Source organism: Acanthopagrus latus, chromosome 19 (genome assembly GCF_904848185.1).
Source record: "Acanthopagrus latus isolate v.2019 chromosome 19, fAcaLat1.1, whole genome shotgun sequence".
Taxonomy (NCBI): domain Eukaryota; kingdom Metazoa; phylum Chordata; class Actinopteri; order Spariformes; family Sparidae; genus Acanthopagrus; species Acanthopagrus latus.
In genome coordinates, this window is record NC_051057.1 from 10878981 (window position 1) to 10903866 (window position 24886).

The 24886-nt window shown below is 45.3% G+C and overlaps 1 protein-coding gene across 4 annotated transcripts in view; it reads left to right on the forward strand.

Moving 5' to 3' along the window:
• The window catches only part of zfhx4 (zinc finger homeobox 4), a 295223-nt gene that overhangs the window by 213734 nt on the left and 56603 nt on the right, over positions 1-24886 (forward strand). For all 4 annotated transcript variants that reach the window (XM_037078748.1, XM_037078749.1, XM_037078751.1 and 1 more), the window contains 3 exons: positions 20767-23299; positions 23767-23979; positions 24448-24742. In XM_037078748.1, coding sequence (XP_036934643.1) covers positions 20813-23299; positions 23767-23979; positions 24448-24742 — 2995 coding nt within the window. In that variant the 5' untranslated portion in view covers positions 20767-20812. The remainder of the gene's footprint in view (positions 1-20766; positions 23300-23766; positions 23980-24447; positions 24743-24886) is intronic.

A 24886-nucleotide genomic window follows, 5' to 3' on the forward strand; every position in this document is an offset into this window, starting at 1 on the left:
GACAGGGGGGACATCGATCGCACGGGAGGAGAGGGGAAAAAAAAAAAAAAAAGCAAAACATCAGGGCCAAGGGGCCAGTCAGTCTCCAACCCGGGTATGTAACGGTGTAGTGAGTGTGTGTGAGAGAGAGTGTGTGTGTGTGTGTGTGTGTGTGTGTGTGTGTGTGTGTGTGTGTGTGTGTGTGTGTGTGTGCGTGTGGGGAGACTGTACACGCTCCAGCGGTGTGTAGGGTAGGCGACCTTTTTTTTTATTATTTCACAGGACTGTCTCTGTTTCTGCACGGCTTTTCTGCCTTTTCCAAGACGGATCACAGAGCGACTCTGTTCCCCTGAATATTCAGGCGTTTGAAAGCACTTTTCTCCAAAATGTGTTAGACTTTTTAAAATGTGTTTTGGATTGTTGCATTATGACACACAGCACGTTAAAAAAACAGTTTTTCAACCAAAAACGCGTGGTTTTCCCCACTGGAAGCTCGGAGCAGCAAACGAGGAGCGTTGCCACCGCTTTATACACGAGAGTGAATCGATGTTATTATTATTATTATTATTACTATCATTATTATTATTGTTAGTATTATTATTATTACAATAATTGGTAATTTTAATTATTATTACGAGATGCGAGGACGTGGGCACTTGGTTCAATTTTAAAAAGCCAAATTTCATGAAACGGTTTCTGTCGATTAAATGTAACTCACATCAGATCAATTTTTTAAAGATTGACAAACCACAAACACCGGTGTTTTTTCAGACAGGATGGATCACCTGTCAGACGATTTTAATTGCGTCTGGTGGAAATCAAATCCTACATTTCATTACACAAAAACAGCCAAGGCCTAATAATAATATTTAAAAAAAAAAAAATGTAAAAAGTGGAATTATGACAGGAGATGATCCTGTCTAATTGCAGTGAATTTCATCAGTTAATGATGCCATTGTCTCACTCTATAATAACACCATCCCTGTGTTATTTTTCTCATCTTGCAAATGAGGGGATTTTTTTCTTCTTCTTCTTTTTTTGAGGTTTGTGTTTGCAGAAGCTCTGGCCCCCTTGTTTTTGTTTTTCTGCACAGGGTGTCGTGGTGTGTATATCTCTGCACGTTAGTTAAGCAGCTGTAACGCTCTTTTTTTTTTTTTTTTTTTTCTCCCAACCCGGAGCAGTAGAGGGGAGGGATAAAAAAAAAAAAAAAAATTAAAAACATATAGTGTGAGAGATGGGCAGACAGCCCTGGGAGGACAATAGCTGTTGGCTCGAAAAATGCTTCTTGATTATTAAAAGCTAATGCATTTTCAGCATTGCAGCCTTCATTAAGGGTGCGGATGGAGGGGAGGGAGGGAGGGAGGGGGGTGGTGGGTGGGCGAGAGGGATGAGAGGGGTACTGGGAGGAGGAGAGGATGGGAGAGGGGAGAGGGAGACAGGGGCTGAGTCTGTCCTATAACTCCTGGGCCCAAGACACATGCAGCTAGAAGATTGGCTCGGGCCTCTCCTAGGGGTCGACAATGTGTCATTTCCACCCGGCTAGATTGCCCTCTGCCTATCTGATATTAATGTGCAAATCAATATTTCAGGGATTAAATTTCCCTTCTTCATTTTTTATGGTTTCTACCTCAATAAGTCTCCCGTCTAATAGAGGAGGCTGGATGATTTAGAAGCCTTCGCTGCAGAAAGAGAGAGCGAGAGAGAGAAAGAAATAGAGAGGAGCTTTGCAACAAGGCTATCGCTGCATTTTAATGTTCTTCCTCGCGGATCCCCCCATAGGCCCTTAGTAAGGAGGGCTGTATCGCCGCTTTACAGTGTAAAGACAGCCAATTTGGCTAAAAAGGCAGAAAGGGAAAATATGAGTCCGGTTGAATACTTAAGACGCTGTGGTAATCCGAGTAGCAGGTATTAGCGAAAGGGGAGCCCCCCCCCTTCAAACACACACACACACACACACACACACACACACACACACACACACACACATCCAAACCTGCATTACCAGCCGTCATGCTCGAGCGAACAGTATAGCTTACTACACGCCGGGCTGCTATAACAATATATTTTTTTTCCTCTTCTCTTTTCTCCTCCGCTTTTTTGCCTCTTTTGCATGGAGGCACATCGACATCCATCGGAGAGATTTACTCTCCTGCGTAATAACATCTGGCGTATGTGTGTGTGTGTGTGTCTGTGCGTGTGTGTGATAGAAATGAATCACTCTGACACAATGACCTGTGTATGATTATTGGGGAGAGGGAGGAGCGTATTACCATAGTCATAATGCTGCATCTCATTGAGAGTCAACTAAATGAGCTTGGACCCTTTGACTCCCCATAGACATTCATTAAGGGACAGTGCACACAGAGGCGTCTGTCTGCCGATAGGTGTGTGTCTGTGCATGTGTGTTTATTTAATCCTCCTTCCTGTACCATCTGGTGCGTGTGTGCGTGCGTGTCCAGCAGCAGCACAGTGTGAATATCTCCCCCCCCAACCCACCCACCCATACACAGCTCTCCCCCCCCCCCCCCCTCCCCATTCAGCCTTTGCAGCAGAGCAGAGTAGACTGTTTTAACATACCCTCGATGGGGAGAGTGTCAGCGAGCGAAAACACGAAGAGAGGGAGAAAGAGACAGAGGAAGAGGCACAAAAGAGCTCTAATTGTAGCACGACCGCTTGGCTTCCTCCCTGATTCACGGCCATTACGATGTGAAAAGCACAACCGCCTGTCCTCCATTATCAAAACGGCAGGCCTACACACACTCCTCACATCCATACACGCATACTCACTGGGGGGAATCATGTAGATTTTTTTTTCATCTGCGGCTCAAATAAGCGCTATCATTCTGGTCACCAAGCTTTGAGGAGACTCGATATCATATCAAGCATTTCCAACATTCTCCTCGCACGGATGATGGGTGGCTGAATTTACACAGTAAATAGAATCAAAATAATAATTCTTCAGTTGCCAAGCTGGAGCTGTGTAGTTACAACCCCAGCCAAAGACACATACACAAAAGTGGTGTTTTTGCACCAGTCGTATGTGACTTTGATGGGCCAAGTTGTCTTTCACAGATTCTCTTTTACACTTCTGCCTTTTTTTTTTCGTAGATAGCGTTTTATGCAACATGTATTATGCAACTGTTCAAAGCATGTAGTTTTTGATGCAAAGAGCTTTTCTAACAGCTGAATATTTTAGATGGATCAAGGTGTGATATTCTCTCAGGTTATGGAGTATGTGTGTGTGTGTGTGTGTGAATGTGTGTGTGTTAGAGAGAGAGTGACAGGGGTGACGGTCTGCAGTGGTCGTGTCAGGGTCTCCCGGCTCAGCAAGGCCTGTAGGGGGAGAAGCTAAGAAGTCCGCAGCAGCTCAGCATTATGTCTCGGAGAGGGGGGCTTCCTTTGTCAGCCCTGGGGCACCACCGCTAACACACACTTTCTCTCTATCACACACACTGAGCGAGAGGCGGAGGAGGGTTAAAGACTTGGAACGAGATCAAGCCCCTCCGTAGCTCCCGGGGAGGGTGCTTGTGAATATGCGAGTTTTAGTGTAATTAGCACTTAATTATATTAACATATGCAAATTGTCAGGCGGAGAGCTTGTACCGCCGGTGGGTATCGGCTGAGATACAAGTGACTCCATTGTACCACCACGGCAGAAAAGAGAATAATGGGTGTGTGTAAGGCAACCAGCCAGCAGCCAGCCAGCCAGCCAGCCAGCCCCCCGTGCTAGCACATAACCAGCTAGCTCATTTAAGTCTCTGGCCGGCCGCTTTGCCAAATTTCATTAGTCGCCATGACGACCTGGCTAATTGTGCTGACTAATGTCCCCTGATCTGTCGTCAGTCAGGACGGGTGTACATCCAACCCCCCCCCCCCAAAAAACATGAGAGGGACAGAAAGAGAGGCCCGACTGTCCAGATTAAAGCAGCACACAATGACTCCTATTTACACACGTTCCGCTCGTACAAGCATTTGCATATTCAAAAATACTCTGCCATCTTTCCTTGTCTGCTCCCCCGTGTGCGTTTGTGTGCGTTTGCATGCGCGCCTGTGCGCCGGCAAGCCCGTGCGCATGTGGCAGCAATGTGTCGGACGGGTCGACACAACAGTTCAGCTGTGTGTCAGTCTGCGAGCGTCACATGTGTGACACACGGCCCGTCTGTAAAGCGGGACTCGGGACTGCGAGACCGGTTGCGGCCTTGTGTAGCGACATAGCTGAATTTGTTTTTGATTATTGTACAAGGCTGAGATTCTGGCAAAGAGGCGCCGGGGCCTAAATAACAGGGACAAGGAGCGCTGGCTTTGAAACTTCCAGCCCCGTCTTTTCATTCCGTCCAAATATCTAATTACAACACATCTTTATAGCTACCCCCAACCAAGCAGCAGGACTTTCTTTTTAAGGGGGAGGGTGGACAAACATTTAATTTTCTGTGCTTCCCGCTAGCCAAAGGTGGATAGAGATTGGGCCTAGTTGGTGCTACTAGTACTTGCATGCTAATCCTGTTTTTTGACAGGAACGTAAACTGATATAATTGCTTTTCAGAGGCAGGAACGGCGGTTTATACAAGTGTGAAAGCACGGGAAAGGGGATTAGCATTATTTTGCATAATGCTGGGCAGGCGCTGAATGGGGCATTGAACGCTTGACTGGGTGACAGAGATGAAAGAGAGATGAAATGCTCTACCCCTCTTCTCTCTCTCTCCCTCCCTCGCTCCCCTCCAGTCCCTCTGTCTCTGGCCCGCCGTTGCCGGCAGAGGACTGTGTTTGCTGGAGAGGACCCCGGAAACACAAGGCTGGTGTTTTTCGGCTGTTTGTTCGGATGCCAGCAGATGGAAGCTGTCATGTGAGCCAATATGTATGATAATAGAGTAACCGTAGAGACTGGTAAACTTCAGGCACCCTAAGCCCTCCATGTATATACTAAACTGCATCCCTAAAGCACTGAAGTGTGCAATTATGTAGTGGATGGATGTGGCTCAGGTAGCATTTACATGGAAGGAAGGGAGCGGCTTTCGTGGATCAAATCAAACTACACTGTTCTTACATTTTCCTTTATTGAGATGTTTGCTGAGGATTTGGTCGGATATCGTCTGGGTAGGGAGGACTGTAGACTTGTAAAGCAGGTGTGTTTTATGTGAATGCCTGCCTGCGTGTGTGTGTGTGTGTGAGCTCGACTGGTAGCGGTAGGAGGGGGGCACCGGGTTTGGTGACGCAGCTTTTAAAATTGCCACCGTGACTTCCACATGACCCGACTCGACTTTGTGAGTAATTTATGATCAACCGTCATCATTGCCATTGCATCTGGCGTATGGAAATGATCCAGGGTCGAGGGAGGGCCGTGAGGTTTGGCCAGCAGAGAACATGAACGCCACAAAGGCCGGTGTGGCCTGTTTTTGTTGTCTCTCATTGGACAGGATCCTCTTTCTTTGACCTTTTGCACGCCTTCCCTCGCCTTTCATATGCTAATGCCGGCCAGACCCGAGGAGGAAACGTGCTGGAGCTGAGCGGAGGAGGACAAAGACTCCCTCTCTCTTTCTCTGCCTCCTTTCCACGCTATATCTCCTCCTTTCTTGCCTCTTCCCCTACTCAACAACTTGACAGACTTTGGCATGAAAGGAAGTTGAGTGCTTAGCGGATGGGAAAGGTGGGGATGGTGTTCTCGCCTTGACCTGCACCACCTGCGAGGATCAAGTGCGCTGCAGCGATCCTCGGCTGTATGTGTACGTGGAGTGTTATTTTGAGTGGCCCTCATGGTGTGTGTGTGTGTTGCAGATCGGCAATCGTTTGGTCGGAGAGTGATTTGTTGCTTCTCCGGCGAAAGCCAGTCGTGTTGTCATACAGCATCTGCCTCTCTCAGATCTGCCAGCTCTATCTCCTTACAACCAGTAAAGTCCCGTCTCTGGCGAGGTAAAAGGATACTAATGTAGTTACTACAACCCTCCCCTAACATAATACTCCAGCGCAGCACTGTTGAGCATGACGTGGTTTTTCGGGGCTCTTTTGGCTCTGTTATGGGAAGGGGGCATGTTATCTGTAGGAAATGTAATTTTTGTCCTCATTGAAATCGTTCATTATTGAGCGCGGTTATCTAAATGTTTTTGTTGCTGTTGGTCCCGCGCCAGTCAGGATTGCGTTACCCTCTCTCTCTCTCTCTCTCTCTCTCTCTCTCTCTCTCTCTCCCTCATTTCTCTCTGTCTGTCTCTCTCTCTCATCTCGCCAGGCCTTCATCAGTCTCTTAAGGGAAAATAGAAAGAAGGGGATTTTTCCTCTTCCCTCTGTGCTCCGTCCTCGTTCTCAGGCTCTCTCCTGCCTATTTTGCATCAGCCGTCTCATACAGGATATTAGCCGTGGAAAAAAAACACGGGTCCCGGGTATTTCATTTAGAATAATATGTTTATTCTTTTCATTTCAAAGTGGAAGTGGGGGGATTTTCGCAGGGTGGGGAAAGAACAATCGGGGCCGTGTGTTTCGAGGACTCTCTCTGTTTGATCTGAGGTCCTGTGGGCCCCGGGGGTGGCAAAGATTCTCGGGTTTAGGTGAAATAAAATGGGCCGTTGAGAAAATGAGGCCTCTCTCTTTCGCTCATATTATCTCACTGATTTGCCTGCTCTGTGGATCTCTGTTGGTAACTCCGTATCATGTTCCCGGTTGCTCTCTGTCTCGCCTTTCATTTGCATCTCTGGACGATCTTTTTTTTTTTTTTTTTTTTTCCCTCTCTGTGGCATGGCGGTCAGGTAGGGAGGGGAGAGCAGTGATTGGGCACTTTGAATGCAAGGAGAAACTCCCTTCCCCGCTGACGTTTCTGAACTTTTTCTCTTGATGCTGTACATATTTAACTATACTTTTATTTCCGTACATCGGTGCAGACTTCAGGCTGCAGTTACCTTTCAGACGGTGACATTGCTTGTCCTCTGTGCTCCTCGACGCAGTCACTATGAAGGACACTCACTCAGCCCTCGAGGTCCGTGTGAGTGCCTCAAAGTCCTCATCTTACATATTCAACAAAGCATTCAGCAGGCTTTTTTTGTTTTAGAAACGTTTGTCCCTCTTGTACTTACCAACAAAATAATGCACAGTACAAAAGGTTATATGCCACGTTTTATCGATCACTCTCTGAAGAATTTTTTTTATAGCTGTAAAAGCTGGCAAGGTAAAAATCAGAACCAAAGGGAAAAAAATCTGCACGTCTACCTCATCCAAAGAGAAGTTAAAAAGACGAGCTCTGAGTTAAGAGGGGGGTGGGGGGAGTTGATGAATGACTAAGTTTCTCCAGGTTTGAGAAAAGATACACCACAATAGCACAAGACGTCTCATGACAAATGATGCATTCTCTTCCTCGTTGGCCAAAGACAAAGGCAGGGATTGAAAAAGGCTGAGAGCCCGGTCACAGGACATGCTCATTAATAGAACTTAAGAGGAAGAAAAAAAAAAAGGAGGAATAAAAAAAAAAAGAGAGTGATGCTGTATATCTGGGGGGAATTTAAACAAAACCCTTCCGAGATATCCATATCAAAATCCACCTTACTCTCTCCGCACTTCATGTGTATTATTTGTATGTGTGTCAGCGCCTGCACGCGCCTTCTGCATGCATGTATATCTCATGTGTAACATGATTGGCATTCGGTATTCCTGAAGGCAATCGCATGTGGATATCAAGGCCATTGGCAGGGCTCGTCAGGGAATAAGTGGCTAATTAATTATGCATGACTTGCGGGCTTAAACAAACAGTGTAATGAGAGATGAGACGAATTTACGAGGAATTAAGCTTTCGTTGCATGGAGACCCTCTCTATTATTATTATTATTATTATTATTATTATTATTATTATTATTATTATTATTGTTTTCACTCGGATAACAGCACATGTTTCATACAATTTTAAAAAGGCAACACAAAATGTGAATACTACTCCGTGTTATTTTCTAACTACAGGGATATATGAACAGTTAAAAAAACAAAATAGAATATTTTCTTTTCCGATCTAGGCCTCAGTCAGATCTACTACAGGCAGGCAAGCATGTGTCTCCACAGCTCCCCTGAGGAGACTCCAGCCAATGCTATCCCTCTCAAACCCCTGCCGCCTCTTTTTTTTGTCTGGCCTGGCACCAGCCAGTGGAATAATCTTTAATTATTTGCTTTTAAAAGCAAAAAAATAAGACAGCCCCCCCCACCTTTTTTTTTCTCCCTGTGACAGTAAAAGAAGAAGAGCAGAGCAGGCGCAGGAATGCTCTTGTATATGAAATTGTAGGTATTAACAGGGTCGGTTTTGTCAGCGGTTTTCACTGATGTATCAGCTCTCTGCCTCTAGACTAAATAAAGAGGGGAGCTTTTGCCGTGTTTCATCCCGGCTTAGATGAGCAGATATAGGAGGGCTTTGGAGGAATTGTTAAAAAAGCAAAGTATGCCTGAAGAATGGACCTCTTCCTTAACACAATACCTAAACAAGTGTCAAGATGTGGTGATGGATGGTCCAGTGTTCTGTTTGGCTTGTCAGAGGCCCTCCTTATACCTTTTTTTTTTTTTTTGTAATGGAAGCAGCAGCCGAGATTTTATTCAAAGACTGCAGCCTATTTACTTATACCCTTGTGTGAGATATGTTTCATATCAAAAAGTAAGATAGGAGCTACATCTGTTTGAAAGGGCCTGTACTTCACTGTAAGAACAGCTTGTGAGTGCATGTGTACGTTTGAAGGTGGGCAGGGGGAAAAAAAAAAAAGAGAGAGAGATATTGCTGACTCTGGTCTTCAGCTGCCTTGTCATTGACCTCCACGCTCTCCTGGTTGTCACATTGAGGGCAGTGCAACGCACATACGCTCACATACAGTACGGAGAAAGAAAATGCAAGAGAGAGAGCTTCATTTCCTTTTTAGTTAACAGCACAGAGTGAGAAGGGGTTTTTTTTCTCTCACATGTTAAGATTTTAATATGTTGTTGTGTCAGTTATATCTAATAGCGGTTATTTCCTGCAGCGAGCACCAAGGTAATGGGTCCATTTCATCTCGGCTCCCTCTCAGCGGGCTGGCCCTGGATCTGTGTGACATGGTGTTTATTTGATAAAGGAATATTGTGGTGCTAATCCAAAACCACGCTAATTACATCTGACAGTTGTTTGTTTGTAGTGAAATCCAATTAAAATGTACACTTTTCAACTCCATCGCTCATCCACCCCGCACCAATACCACCACCCCCCACCCCCCACCCCATTCTCTTTCTTCCCTCCCACGGTAACCAGAAAAAGAGCCTATGATGGCATAAATAACAACTGTGCTTTCCTTGTGGTTTTTTTGTGAGAAGAGGGCAAACTCACAACAGCTGTCAGAAAAAGGGGGTTTGTTTAAAAAGCAAATGGCTTTGGTCTAAAGTTCATTTGGAGACCTCTCTAATTAAATAGAGAGCCAAAAGCTTAAGTTAATTAGTAATTCCCTGGGTCCAGAAATTAGACCTGTCACGAGCATTCGAGCTCTTGGAAAGCCAAAAGGTACGTGTGCACTTGTGCTTGTGTGTGTGTGTGTGTGTGTTTTTCCACAAATCCCTTTGCTCCTCGCTCCCATCTTTACACAAGTGTGCCTAAACGTGCGTTCATCTGTGTGTGTTTTTGTTCTTGTGCGAGGCCCCCGTGCATTTTTTTTTTGTGTCGAAGCTGCTCGAGACATTAATGGTCTTTTTGTGGCGTGTCAGAGAAGTGCTCGGGAGATGTTTAAGAGAGGGGCACATAGCTCGTGGCGTCAGCCAGGATACCTGCCCTATGATTATGTTTATGAAGATAATAACAGGGCTAGGGTCCCGCCGAGTACCGTCTTTAGAAAACAGCAGGGGTTTGAACTTTAAACTTTATTGTTACCCCTTGAAAAAGAAGTGGAGGGCTTGGTCGCCATGTCCGAGAAATGTCTGTACAATGGGCAAGGTGTCTCTGTTAACTGTGAAAGCAGGTCGTCTCGTCTTGTCTCGTCTCGTCTCTTCTCTTCTCTTCTCTTCTCTTCTCTTCTCTTCTCTTCTCTTCTCTTCTCTTCTCTTCTCTTCCAATTCTCTGACCCCTTCTCTCGTATTTCGCAGTGTAATTGCACTGAGGAGCATAAGTTATGCAAACATAAATCAGCTGACTGTAACGCAAAGGAGAGACAAGATGTCCCTACCTGTTCAGACCATAACAGACTAATGATAGCGTTTGAGACAGCCGGCAACCACACTGCTGTGGTACAATGCGTTAACTGCTATGTACCATCCTATCACTGGCTGCTCTACATGCTTTTCAGTCACTTGATACCGATAGGCATCTTTCACCAAATAGGGAAACATTTGTGACATTTTTTCCCCCCTTCCCTTAAAAGGAATGAACTTTAGGCAACAAGAAGCTGGAGTTGCTGCATTAGTTTTGAAGTGCTTAATTATAGGTTCCAAAATATCAGCAGGACATGGTGCTCTTGCGAAAGTGATTTCGGGGCTGGAAAAGTTCTTCATGTTTTTAATATCTCCCCGCTGTGCCTGTGATCAGGCAAATATTTTCATAATGTATCAAGCCTTTTTTTAACGTCTTAAAAAAAAGTTGCACATACAAGTTGTTTCACAGATTATCGTGGATTAAAATGTGCGTAGAATCTGAGGCCTGTGGTCGTCGATACAGCATAACCAGCCGTTTATATTTGCCAGGTGGATGTGAAATGCCTGCGTCAGAGACTGCTCTCTGTGTCTGTATGTCTGTGAGTGTGTGTGCTATCCTTGACTGACGTGGACAGTGTTTGCTTAACCTCTTCTGCGCTGCACTACCACGGCCTTGTCAGTTTAAGTGTGTGTGTGTGTGTGTGAGAGAGAGAGAGAGTCCAGCAATGGTAGCTTTCATTTTTCATGTTCCCAGCAGTATTTTTTCTAAACAAACCTGCTGAGAAGCAGAGTGAGAGAAGGAGAGGGGTCTGAATCAACACAAATGAGTGATATTTGTTGTTTTTTTTCCTGGGGTGGTATATAATTGTGTGCGTCCGCACACACCAATAGAAAACACATTTTAGAGACCAGATTTTTTTTTATTTTATTTTATTTTTTTATTTTGCAGGCTTTGTATTTAGCAGGATTATTAATTTCACTTGGCAAATAATCCCACCCCGCCACCCTCTTCAACTTGCTATGTTATTGCAAAGAGGAGGAGGTGTGTGTGTGTGTGTGTGTGTGCAAGTGTGTGCGCGTGCGTATGGCCTCATGCTTTTGCCTCATCCAAAGGATAAGGCAGTGATTTATGTAACATCTAATCCCTTTCATATTGTGTATGTTGTACCTTACAAGAGCATGATGAGCAGGCTAGATTAATATTTATTTAGCACAGGCAAATCAAGGATTAAGCAGTCATCATTTTAGCACTAATCCATGTCTCTGGTGAGATGCAGAGACAAAGAGAGGCAGATTACTAAACACATAACGCCGCAAAAACCGCAATTAGTTGGCGACTTGCTTTCCGCGACCGTGCAGGGAAAGAGAGATGGACGCTGGGCGTGCGTGAACACTCGCGTGCAGAGTTTGGCTTCTGCTTCGCCCTCTCTCGCTTTACTTTACCTATTGTTGTCAGTGTTTGTCTGCCTCTCCCCGGCTGTTCGCTTCTGGTTCTCACCCTCCTGCTCTCTTCAAAGGAACCCCTCATTGAAATTAGCAGTGGTTTGTCTGATTCACTCATCTGACGTAAATGTGTCTCATGATCTTTTCCACTGTCCGAACACACATGCGCACACACACACACACACACACACACACACACACACACACACACACACACACACACACACACACACACTCGCGCGCACGCAGACACAGACACACATGCGAGAGCGATGAATACTTCTTTCTTAGCTCCAACCACGTGGGAGAGGGGACAGTTTGCTTATGCTGTGCGAGTCTTTGGCTGTGTGTGAGTGTAAGTGTGTGTTACAAGTTACTTGGGAGTCTGTAAATAAAATTACATTCTTTACTAATTGAGTTAAACTGCTTTGCTAGAGATGTGGCAAAAAAAGATGAAAGCTCCCTGTGTATGTTTTGTGTTTGTACGTTGTGTGTGCGCGAATGTGAGTGTGTAGGGTGGTAATCTAGTTAGCTCTTAGCACTCTCAGGTGGTAGCCAACTGGGATATTGTGTGGGTGTGTGTCGCTGTTTGCTAGTTCTGTCCTCAAGCTTTCAGCATATGCAAAGTGTCAAACTTAGCCTTGCAAAACAGATAATCAAGAGCTGGAGTCTGAATAAAAAATAAATAAATAAAAGTAGCACATGTGTGTGAGTGGATTTGTGTGTGTGTGTGTGTCTTGCCTGTAGGAGGGCACCCCTCACATGGAGAGCAACAACAAGGGACAGTAAAGGGGCTAAAAGAGCATTGGAGAGCTGTTGCAGTGTAGTGAGGGGTGATTTTAGAGGGCAGAGGAGGGGATGTGGGGTGGTGGTGGTGGTGGCGGCGGGGGGGGTGGTGGTGGGGGGGGGGGGGGGGTCCAAACCAGATGTGAGAGCGATTGAGATAAAATGAAAAGAAGGGAGATAAATAAAAAGAATGAACAGACGAGTCGTGCTGCGATAGAGAAAGACAGGGAGAAGCACAGAGTGAGAGAATGCCATCCTCAGTTCCCCTTTGCCCTCCTTCCTCTCTCTCACCCGGCCACTGAATGTTAATGGCTTTTCTGCCTCATCCCCCCCCCCCCCCCCCCCACACACACACACACACACACACACACACACACACACACACCAACACCCTCTCCCTCCGATCCCTCCCCATGGACACTGGTGCATTGTTTGTGGCAGTGCTTCTATTCTTTCAAACTTAATTACCTTCTTGCCTTTTGTGGCGTCGGGGGCTGGAAGTTTTGCTCCGTGGCAGTGGAGGTCGTCACACATTCTTTGGCGGTGCATTCCCTTAATCTGAGGTGGGTGGGGTGGGTTGTGGGGGGGCGGGATTGGTGGTGGAGGGGTAAAGAGAAGAGTCTAGAGAGTGGAGCTTCTACCAGCATGCACTCCTAAGGTGGTTATAGTTTCCCCCCCCCCCCACCCCCAAAAAAAACAACCCCCACTCCCCTCCCGTGCACATGTACACACGCGTGCACAGTCATAATAGTCAGGGCATAGGCTGCCCTTTGTTTGTGCGGTTCATTTCCAATCAACCCTAATTAACTAGAGAGTGTTTCCAGATTGCCGGCAAAAGAAAAATCCCCACTTTTTTTTTTTTTCACTCCCCTCGGCCTTTGCTGTTTTGAGTTCGAGGAAGGGGAGTAAAGAAAAAAAAATGGAAGCATTAGCTATGTAGATTGGCTTTGCCTTTGATGCTGGAAAAAATCTTTAGCAAGGGCAGTAAGTGGTGACTGCGACCCAGCAGTGTCTGACTGTTTATTTTCATGTTTCAGTTTGAGTTTAGTTTGAAATATTGCCTCTTCAAAGGCACAAGACTTGTGCATATATTTAGACTGGACTGTGTAAGCCCAAAGTCCACTTTTGAAAATGTTAAATCCAGTCAAAGTTGTCTTTAATCCATTAAACTTTGTCTCTGTGAAACTGTACAAGCAGCAGATAAACACTGACACTGACCTAGGATACACATCCAAAGCATCATAATGAAAAACTGCTTAGCAGAAATAAATTAAACCGGGCTCTAAACTTAATCAGATATCCTCGGGTCTGCGAGCTGCTAGCCTAGAAGCAGTGACTGGAGGACTTGATAGATGTTTTCACCTCATCCTGATTGAAGTCAGGATAAGGGCTGGTGTAATCTGATCCTAAATCAGATTTTAGGACCCATCTGTGGCTTGAGTGATATGACTCTTTTGTTGCTCTGAGAGGGAAGAAGAAGACAAACACGGCCCCTGGGTTCACTATTTGTTCTGACCCGGTCAACAAGTTGTTTTTTTTGCATACTTGAGTATTTTTGTTTCCTCTGACGCTCACACCTCGCTGTTTATTTCCAACGTTGCCCAGATTTTTTTTCTCTTAACAATGGCATATCAGGTAAGGACCTGAGGGCAGTTGGGTGTATGTTACCTGAGCGACCAATGAGACCAATTTACTTGTCATCAACCGGAGGGATAGAGGCTGCATACCTGCTCTAGTAAAAAGAGGAAAGAAAGTCACTTCCGTCCTCTACATTTCTCCTCATTATCCCGATTCCCCCTTCTCTTGTCTCCATTCTTTCACCTGCTTCTCCAATCTGAGATCACGGCTCATATAGGCATCATTCTGAATTTGATTTGCCAAAAGGCATTTTTGTGGACTTGGTAATTTGTCGAACAAGATTCCTGTGCTAAATGGAGTGGCGCTCGCTTTAGGTGTCTGGGCCGCGCCTCGCAATAATGATAAGGTGTCTTTTGGTAATGAAGGCCTTCGCTCACGAGGGAGACATTGGGGAAGAGGACAGGCGGACAGAAAAGGGTGTGTGTGTGTGTGTGTGTGTGTGTGTGTGTGTGTGTGTGTGTGTGTGGTGGTGGGGGGATTGGGAGATCTACTGCATCTCCTGTCTAATATTACACCTCCAGGCAACAAACAAGGGCTGCATGAAAACCCTTTGTGAGGTTGAGAAGTAAGGAAGACAAAAAACACTTGGTCACGCAAAAGCCCCCCCCCCCCCCCCCCATCCTTTTGCAATTTTCTCCCTCTGTCCTTTCTTTTAAGACTTTAAACAGAGAGCATTAGGCCCGCTTCTGTGATTGTGTGCATATGCGTTTGCGCACGCATGCGTCTGCGCTCTTTGATGGCAGCCGAAGCTCCTCTCGCATTGTGAGGAAGGAGATAATTCCCCTCCTCCTTCATCCACTTCGTTTTTTCATCCCTCCGTTTCTGCATGGCAACAAATAAACAGGTCTAATTAGACCCGAGTAGGCCTATTCATGGCACTGACAGTGGGAGATGGATGCAGGGGCTTTCACAGCGCCCTTCGCCTTTGTCTTTGGCTAACGCTCGGTGACATTTTGATAGAAGATTCGGTGTTAGACTGAGGGGCCACATGCCGAGAGAGGGATGACCTTCCAGGAGACCTCAAGGAACGGACACATAGCCGTAGTCTCACGCTGTCTCCTGACTTTGTTGTTTGACTTTGCTAGCTTTTTCGTGGGTCACCTTAAAGCCTCAGCCCGGATTTAAATTCTCCGGTTATTAGCTGTGCTCGCATATGCTTCCAAACAGTTTGACAAGTAGGGGGAAAAAAATAACTATTTTAGAACTCAGATGACCACATCCCAAAGCACAGGTCGGCCTAATTCCAGTGTTTACAGAACTTATAAATATTCACAGCAGTATTAACAGCGCCGTCTGCCCCTCGCATTCAAATATCAGACAGTTAGTGATGAAGAATTTGAACCCGACAGAGCCCAGCGTAAACAAAGAAGACAGTGTGGCGACACTGCAATTACAGGTTTGGCATTTAACAGGCTGCGTCTCTGGCTAATGCTCGATAGTGTGACAGGAGGTCAGGAACAGGAGGAGTCTCTGACATCACCGAGAGCTCGGTACACTCAGGTCTGCGCCGTGGACTTCTTGTTGTAACATGTCTATATTACCAGCACATGCAACACAGCTGCTTATCATTGAGAAAAAAAAAAAAAAAGTTTTGCATTTGAAGAAGAGATTGTACCCTCTGACTTCTGTGTGATACGGGATCCAACTTCATCTTCTTCAAACCGGAAGCGCTTTAAGAATAACCCGAGTCAGAGAAGGAGGAGAAAAGCTGGGAAAAGAAATATCAAAAAAAAAAAAAAAAAAGTGGAGAAATCCCCCTCTTTAGTCTGCCTCTCTGTCTCTCGGGGAGCTACTGAAAAGCAGATGGAGGGATAGAAAACGAGAGAGAGAAAAGGGGGGGAGAAAAACAATAGGCCAAGGAGTCTCTCAGCCCCCTTCTCCCATCAGAACTAGTAGTGTCCAAACCAGGCATTCCTGAGCTATTATTTGCCTCTCACTGGATCTGATCTGCCACTTTAATTACCTTAGTGTATGTTTGTGTGCGGGGGTGTGTGTGTGTGCGGGTGTGTGTGTGTGTGTGTGTGTTTGAGAGCGAGTGAGTGCCTGTGTCCGTGTGCATGCGCGTGAAAGCAAAGGGGACATGCTTAATTAAAAAACAGAGGTAGGAGCAGCTCAGGCCACCTCTTTTGTTCTTCTGTTAAAAGAGGGGAACTGTTTCTGCAGTGTGGATAAACCTGGGCTTCATTGTTAGTTTCTCCCTCTCTCCCTCTCTTTATGTATCTGTCTATCTATCGCTCCCTCTCTCTCGAATGAAAGTAGTTTGGTTGGTTAGCAGAGCGAGGGAAGCCAGTGGGGGGAGAGCAAGAGAGCGAAGGGGTTTCTTAGCTAGCAGTAACATGATCTGCCTTAAAAGAGGCAACAGTGAGCACTGCTGCTGTGAGAGGTGCAAAGCCCGGGGAGTGGAGCAAAACAAAAAAGAAGGCGAGGGTGATAACTTTTCCATCTACGTATTCTTGAGACAAGATGTCCGATAATCAGCTTTTATAGAGCTTATTGAATATATCTTGTTTTTAAATTGATCTGTGCAAGTCCAAAAACGTCACTGTCCAAAATGTTACTCTGAGCTCCGAAAAGGTAGAAAAGGGAAAGAAAAAAAAAAATGCATTTGATAGCAAGAGCAGACATCTCATTACTTCTCCATCCAAGTATGCTAAATTAACACATGCTGAATGGATCAGTGTGACTTCAAACGCCTACACCGGGCTGCACTGCACCGCTATGCTCTTTTATAAGAAAGGTTAGGCTAATTTAAGAGCTATGACTTAAGCATTTTACTTAAGATCCTGTCTTCTGAAGGCTGAAGACGGCTCTACTTTTGATTCCCCACATGTGGGTCATTTATAAGGGAACAGTCAGACTCGGTGCACTCGCAGAAACTCAGTTTACATAGATTGTATGATATATTTTTATCTCCCCATGCTAGTACAAAACAAGCAGTTTGGGCTTGTGGTCGCTGCACTTGTATTTTGTGTTCACCAGATTTTCCAAGATGTTTTCCACTGCGATATGTTTACAAATTGTTATGAAAGAAATGCACCCCAGCATCTAGTCACACATGGTTACTTTGTTTGTCAGAGCTATTTTTTGGTGGCAGAATTAATGGTTCTAATAAGAACCTGAGATAACAAAATAATGGACAGTTGCGTCATAGTCAGCAGGCAGCGCACATGTAAACAGCTGCTAACCTGTTAGCATTAGAGGTGATATGTCAGTGCCAAGTGCTTAACACATTGGCTTATCCATAAGACATAATTCCATACTTAAAGTGTTAGTAGATGCATAATTCATAAACCCGCAGTGTTTTATGTCCGAGCTACAATTCAAAGGGGTTGCTCCCCAATGAAATAAGCAGTGAAATGACACCACTGACAAGTAGTAAATCCTGTCGTATGTGTCGCATTAGCTCTCAAACCCACTGCTTCTGAACAGCTTTACCCTCAATCACGTTTAACACATGCCTTGGTTTTGAGGGACACCAGTGGGGGAAAAAAAATTAGATATGTATATGTTTGACTGCAGAATCGAGTCCGGTGTGTTGTTTTGGCGCTAGGTGAGTGTAATAAATGATTTATGGTAAAAAGCTGAATGAGCTGCAATTGAAGTGGGTGTGGAAAAGCCTTTATTTTATATAATTCCTTGCCCCACTGCCAAATACAGCATGTTTTCTTCTCCTGTCATACAAGCAGCACAGCTTCATGTAAAATTAAAAGACAGACTTGTGGTGAAACAGGCTTAGCGTGTGTGTGTGTGTGTGTGTGTGTGTGTGTGTGTGTGTGTGTGTGTGTGTGTGTGTGTGTGTGTGTGTGTGTGTGTGTGTGTGTGTGTGTGTGTTGATACCAAGCATTCTTGTGGCATGTCACATATTTGGCCTGTTTCAACTTCTTGCTTGTTTAGAACGCAGAGCTAATTGCTGCTAATGTCTGTGCAATTACAAGTGTGAGTTACATGTGGACAGGTGTGTGTTTTTGTATATAGGTGTATTTGAATATACAACAATAGTTGTTATTTTAAGGAAATGTGCCTTTGGCTACAAGGTATCATCAAATACAGGGCTATTTTTCTTTTTAAATGTAGCAGTTGGGTGGAGTTTATCACGTTAGGACAGCAGGGATAGGTATCACTCACTGAAATTAACAGTGTATACTACACACATCTTCAAGTAAAGTAACTTCTGACATTTTTGCACGGCATTAACATGCATGTAAAATGTGGAAAAATAACAAGGTTAGCATCAGAATCCATGCTTTAACCTTGACGGCACACTGCCTATAGCAAGGAGGTGATTTCATCATATACATCTTCCTCTCGCCTTTCTCTGCATTCATGCTGAACGGATAAGCACTGAAATTCATTTTCTCCTCTTTGTGATTCGTTTCTTTAATCTCCCAAATAGAGAAACAGCAAACTGAGTGAGACACAGAGAGAGAAAACATAATTTCTCTTTTAATCTATCACTAGGCCCCATGGAATCATCTCCGGGATATGTCAGATTAGACCTGATTATGGCGCGTGCACACACATGCACCCACAAACATACTCACACATGTTTGATTTCATTCCTCACGCTTTCACTGTCCCTCCCACTGGCTTTGTTTAGCCCTGGATTGTTGCGGATTAATCCTCTAATTGCTTTGTAGCTTTGTTGTGAGAGAGAGGGAGTGTAGAAAAAGAGAGGGAGAATTAAGCAGCAGGTGGATTGGGTTAAAGGTTAACATGGCTCTTTAAAGCTTTCTTTTAATGCCAGCTCATTTACACGCGAGCATCTGAAAGGCGCTGGTACTGTATCAAGTGAAAAAAACACTGGCATGCACAACTAGCTCTCATTTGTTGCATTTAGCTGAGCAAGAGAGCAGTTTTCTTTCAAGTAGCGACGAAGCTTCAGTTCTCTAGCTTTTTTTTTTTTTGTCTGTTTTTCGTTTTCTCCCCTCATGGCTTTTTCTCAGTTGTTCTCCCTTGTTCTCTCTTGGTGGTGAGAAATTATTGCTATGATTACAAAATGAAATGACTGTGGGATGCTGTGTGTGTTTGTAGGCTTAGAAGGCTTGCTTCTTTTTTTTTCCCCTACATTGTGTGCGTGCATTTGTGTGTGCCTTTGCATTTGTGCCTTGTTGTGAAAAGCCAAGAGATTGAAGTAGTGAGGGGTTGAGAGATGGGCAGCCGCCCAGGATTGATAACATCTCACTGGTATTCCAAACATCATTCCTCATGGAAGCTCATTCTCTCTCTCTCTCTCTCTCTCTCTCTCTCTCTCTCTCTCTCTCTCTCTCTCTCTCTCTCTCTCTCTCTCTCTTTTCTTGTTATTGCTCCTGTATAAAAAGACTTTTGAAATACTGTGGATGTGAAGAAAAAAATAATAGAATCTGTAATTTCCTGATTCATTTCTGCATCTGCAACCTTGTCTAGAAAATTTGCCAACAGACATTGTTCTACCTTTCCACATGTTGGAGTGCAGCCAGCCACAGTTGCATGACGGTATATAGTTTCTACCTTCCTTGTCTACACAGAGACTAAGTCATTCCTTCAGGGCATTAATAGGTTAATAGGTGCTGCCTAATTAGCAACTCCTGACTGGTAAGAACATGCCAAGACTGATTTAGCCAATGATTGAAGACTCCTCTGACTCCAGTCCACTTTTCCTCTTAAAGGAAGACACTAACTGTACACATGTAAGTAACTATTTATAAACTTATATGTGTTAACTTTTGAGATTAAGCAAAGGTAAACTGGTACTAGCATGACATAATAATCTCTTAACACAGCATTAGTGCACACAGCACACAACAGAGGCCGAACTGCTTCCAGCTTCCAGGGTTGCACAGTTGTATATGTCCACCAAAGAGCCTGTTTACTAGACAATTGGGTTATTCCTATAAACGTCCCAACTGCCGGCTGCCATGGTAGCTGCTTCATTCATTTATACTTAATTTCCCCAGTTTTCAAGCTCTGGTCCCTGGGGCCAATAGAGACAAAACTTTTGTTGAAGGATGTTTTTTTTTCTTCCTGTGGTTGTGGCAAGCAATCTCAGTCAGCCAGTTATAAGACAAAGATGCAAGTGGGAGCAGTTGATATTGGATTTTTCTCTGGTTTTCAAAAAGTTTTCATGGTTCTAGCTGCTTAAGACTGTTTGAATGCTGTCAGTGAAAGCAATATCAAAATCTGTGGAAGCTGAGAATGACTTAATATGCAATAACATCTTAATGCTGTTATCTCTTGGATCAGAAGTTAATTATTTCATCATCTTCTGGAAAACAAGATTTGCAATCTGGAGATAATCAACCTATTATTATGAGAAAACAAAAGGTCCTTTAATGAGCTATTACTTGGAATGTTTATTAGAGATCAACAGGGCTACGCCAGCATGCATAAATGGTGTCTTCACAACTGTAGTGACTGATTCAAGTTATAATTGTCAGATCAATGAGAACCCATTAATGATAACCACATTAGAATATATTTTATTCATACTTATTTATATACATACTTAAATTATGAGATTCAAACACTCACCAATGTGGGTTGTTTCTTTTCGATATTTCGGTTGTAGCCTGCTGGAGCTGTTTTCTCAAGATATCAGAGATAAGTTAACTTGTGATCTCAAGATAACAGCATTAAAAATGAAGTAATTACAGACCTGACCGTTCTCATCTTCCTAAAAACCCATCTTCAATCGCTGTTACAGCAATCAGTCTCATCCAAATTAAGCTTATAATGCCACCAATTAGAACAGAGTAAACTGTGTTTTAGAACATAAGTTGCTGTTAAACACAATTGACTAAATCTCCATTCTCCTTTTTTATTTCTGTTTTTTTTTTTTCAACTCAGGTCCCTGTTAGGCTGGATGAGATGAGATCCCTATGTAGTGGTCGTCATGGCAACTTGTGACTCTCCCCCTATGGTGTCATCACGGCAGCAGGAACATGGTGGCCAGAGGCTGGACACTGCTGCTGAGGACAACGCCGTCGTCTCCATGGAGACCAGTGTCGCCAACAACGCCAACAACAACCAATCGTCACCTGCTGCCATTGGAGATTCGGAGAATGGCCTTGGAGAGCCCACTGTGAGCCCGCTGAGGTCCACTGCTACCCCCACCACTGTCAGTGCAACTACCGACCCTGTTGCTGAACAGAGTCGGAGAGAAAGCTTTACTACCGGTAACAAAGGGAGTGTTACCGGGACTTTACCAGGAGGAGGAGGAGGAGCAGCTTTGGGTTCGGACTGTTCTGCCCCTGCCACGTCTCCCGTGGCACCGGCAAAGGAGATCCCCTGCAACGAATGTTCTAGTTCCTTCTCCAGTTTACAAAAATACATGGAGCACCACTGCCCCAACGCCCGCCTGCCTACCACTGGAGGTCATGAGGAGGTTGAGGACGTTGAAGGGATGGTAGGGGAGGAGAGTGAAGATGAAGGAGAGCATGAGGTGGGTGCTGCAGAAGTGGGGGAGATGAACAGTGAGATGGAGATGGAAGACGATAGTGATGTGGAGAACCTGTGCAGCGAGATCATCTACCAGCCCGATGGCTCTGCCTTCATCCTGGAGGACTCCAAAGAGCAGCGTGGCAACCAGGGGGGGCTTTCTGGGTCTCTCCCATTCAGGGGCCTGCTGTCCCCCCAGACCTTCCCCAATGCCCAGGCCAGCAGTGGCCACAGTGGCCTGAGCCCAGGGGGGGAGCGGTTGGAGCAGCCCGCTGCACCCATGTCCTTCTATCCCCAGATCATCAACACTTTCCACATCGCCTCATCCATGGGGAGTAAAACCCTAGCGACTGACCACCCCTCCTTCCCAAATACCTCAGCTGGAGGGCTGGCGGGCGCTGGTCCCGTGTTGCACAGTTTCCGTGTCTATGACCTCCGCCACAAGAATGACAAAGACTATCTGACGGCGGATGGTGCAGCCAAAAACTCCTGTGTGTCCAAAGATGTCCCAAACAATGTGGACTTGTCCAAGTTTGAGGGCTGTGTGGCTGATGGGCGGCGGAAGCCTGTGCTGATGTGTTTCCTGTGCAAGCTGTCTTTTGGCTACAGCCGTTCTTTCGTGACACATGCTGTCCATGACCACCGTATGACCCTGAATGATCAGGAGCAGAAGCTGTTGAGCAACAAGCACATCTCCGCCATCATCCAGGGCATCGGCAAGGACAAAGAACCTCTTATAAGCTTTCTGGAACCAAAAAACCCCCCCACCTCTGGGCTACCCCACTATCCCACACCTGCCAACTTCCTAGGGCCAGACACGGGGCTCCGCGGCTTGTGGAATGCTTTCCACAGTAGTGGGGAGAATGCCGATTCCCTTCAGGCAGGTTTTGCCTTCCTGAAGGGCAGTGCCAGCAGCTCCTCCAATGACCAAACCCCCAGAACCCAAACCATGCCAAAGGCTGAGACCAACCCAAACCTCGGGGGAGGGGCTGGTGCCCACAGAACCCCCAGCGGGAGTTCTGCTGCTGCCACTGGTGGCAACGTGGAAGGTCGGAACTCTGAAATTGACTGCAAGGGCCACGTTAGGGACACATGCACTTTGCAACCCAATGGGCCAGACCTGAGCCAGTACCCGCTCATCAAGCGGGAGCCCGGTGCAGTGGGAGGAGAGAGTCCAGAGCAGGATGAGGATGCTTACTCCAATGGTGGTGGAGTAGAAATGGAGGCAGATGAGGAGGAGGATCAGGCCATGACCATGGCGATGACAGGCCAGCGGGCCGACAGCACCAGTAGCAAAGATTTCCCTCTCTTAAACCAAAGTATTTCCCCCCTTTCCAACAGTGTGCTAAAGTTTAACAGTGACAGCAAAGGCCCTGCATCCACCTCCTCTTCCTCCATGTCTGTGTTTGAGAAGTTGGAGATAGAGAAGAGCCGTCTGTCGACTGCCCTAGCTGGTGCCAGAGAACGAGAGAGCAGCAACGACTCAACCAGTGAAGCCCTGGCAGTACGGGAAGGGTCATCACCATCCTCCCATCCCCTTGATATGATGATGGTACGCAGAGATGATGAGAGTCCTGGACCACTGCATCAACACACAGGAAATCCCAGTACACCTGGAACTCCAGGGACACCTGGTACCCCTGGTCCAGGTGAAGGGTCCCCAGGTAGTGGTGTGGAGTGCCCCAAGTGTGACACGGTCTTGGGATCCTCACGGTCGCTGGGAGGGCATATGACGATGATGCATTCACGTAACTCCTGCAAGACACTGAAGTGTCCCAAGTGCAACTGGCACTACAAGTACCAGCAGACGCTGGACGCCCACATGAAGGAGAAACATCCAGAGTCTGGTGGATCATGTGTGTACTGCCGCACAGGACAGCCTCATCCTCGTTTAGCCAGAGGCGAAAGCTATACCTGTGGATACAAGCCTTTCCGCTGTGAGGTCTGTCCATCTAATTTTTCCTCCCTGTTGGTTTTTCTGTTTTCTCTGTCTTTTTTACTTTCTGAAATTAGATAATGTCCTTGTTTTGTTTTATTCAGTTATTATTTTATTGGATTGATTTTATAAGACAAATTTGATCCAAAAAAAGTATATTATATTCTTGGCAGTATAGAGGATTCAGTCTGTTCTTGAGGCAAATTTTGAGGCTCGAGTTAAGATTTTTTGATCTTCACTCAATTGAAAATTCAGTGTCAGAAGGGAGGAAAGAGGAAGTTAATGTGTTTTATCTTTCTCTTTTTATTCACCAACACCTATCACAACCGTAAAGGTTAAGGTAATTATCTCAATTATCTGACTGAAGAAAATTGGAGATTTAATACTAAATTGTTTATCAGATACCAGCCTGTTCTTGTTATAAATGCATATAGCGTGAATCATGCATCACTGTATTTATTCTTCCTTTTTAGGTATGCAACTACTCAACCACCACCAAAGGCAACCTTAGCATCCACATGCAGTCGGACAAGCATCTGAACAACGTACAAACACTCCAGAATGGTGGCAGTGAGGCACAGTACAACCACAACCATGCCAACCCTGTGCCTAGTGCCAGCCTTGGTGGGGGCTGTGGTGCACCCTCACCATCTAAGCCCAAACAGAAGCCCACTTGGCGCTGTGAGGTAATGAAACAAACAGAGGGTCATTGTAGCGCTGTTGTAGCAACATACCAATTTGCTTGTTTCAGTGTCTACACAATGAGCTGCTTATTTCTGTCTGCGTCACTATGTCTATTATTTTTCTTGGCCACATCATCTGACCTCTGGTCATTATAAAACTGAATTTCTCATACACTCTGATAGTATCTCCAAGTATTGTAGAAAACATAAGCCATTCATCATCACTACAAAAATGCTTGCATCAGTTTTATTCACTGGATTAGGTATTAAGATTTCTGTTGCTGTTGATGCTCATTTTGAACATATGATATAAATTTAAATGATTTTAACCATGTGTTTTGTTGAAAACTAATTAATTATCAAAATAAACTTTTATTTAAATTGAAGTATAGATCAGTGTTTTGATGATGATAACCATCTGAAGTGAGATGCTTTAAAACCATTTTATTTATCCTGCCTTGCTCTCAACAGGTTTGTGACTATGAGACCAACGTGGCGCGGAACTTGCGAATCCATATGACCAGTGAGAAACACATGCACAACATGATGCTGCTGCAGCAGAACATGAAGCAGATCCAACACAGCCTCCATCTGGGCCTGGCTCCAGCAGAGGCTGAGCTTTACCAGTACTACCTGGCTCAAAATATGGGCCTGGCAGGTGTAAAACTGGAGAACCCAGCCAGCAGCAGTGGCCCAGAAGCCCAGATGATGATTAACCCGTTCCAGCTTGATCCTGCAACTGCGGCTGCTCTTGGATCTGGTCTAGGTGAGTGACGCTGTACTAGAAATGATACACCTGTTTGACAAGTTTATTTGTATGAGCAAATTCTAACTGCGAAAAAAATCTTTTAATATTTTCGCCTTTGTTTTTCTTGTGGTCATCTTTCACTTGGTCAGTCTTATCTGTTGT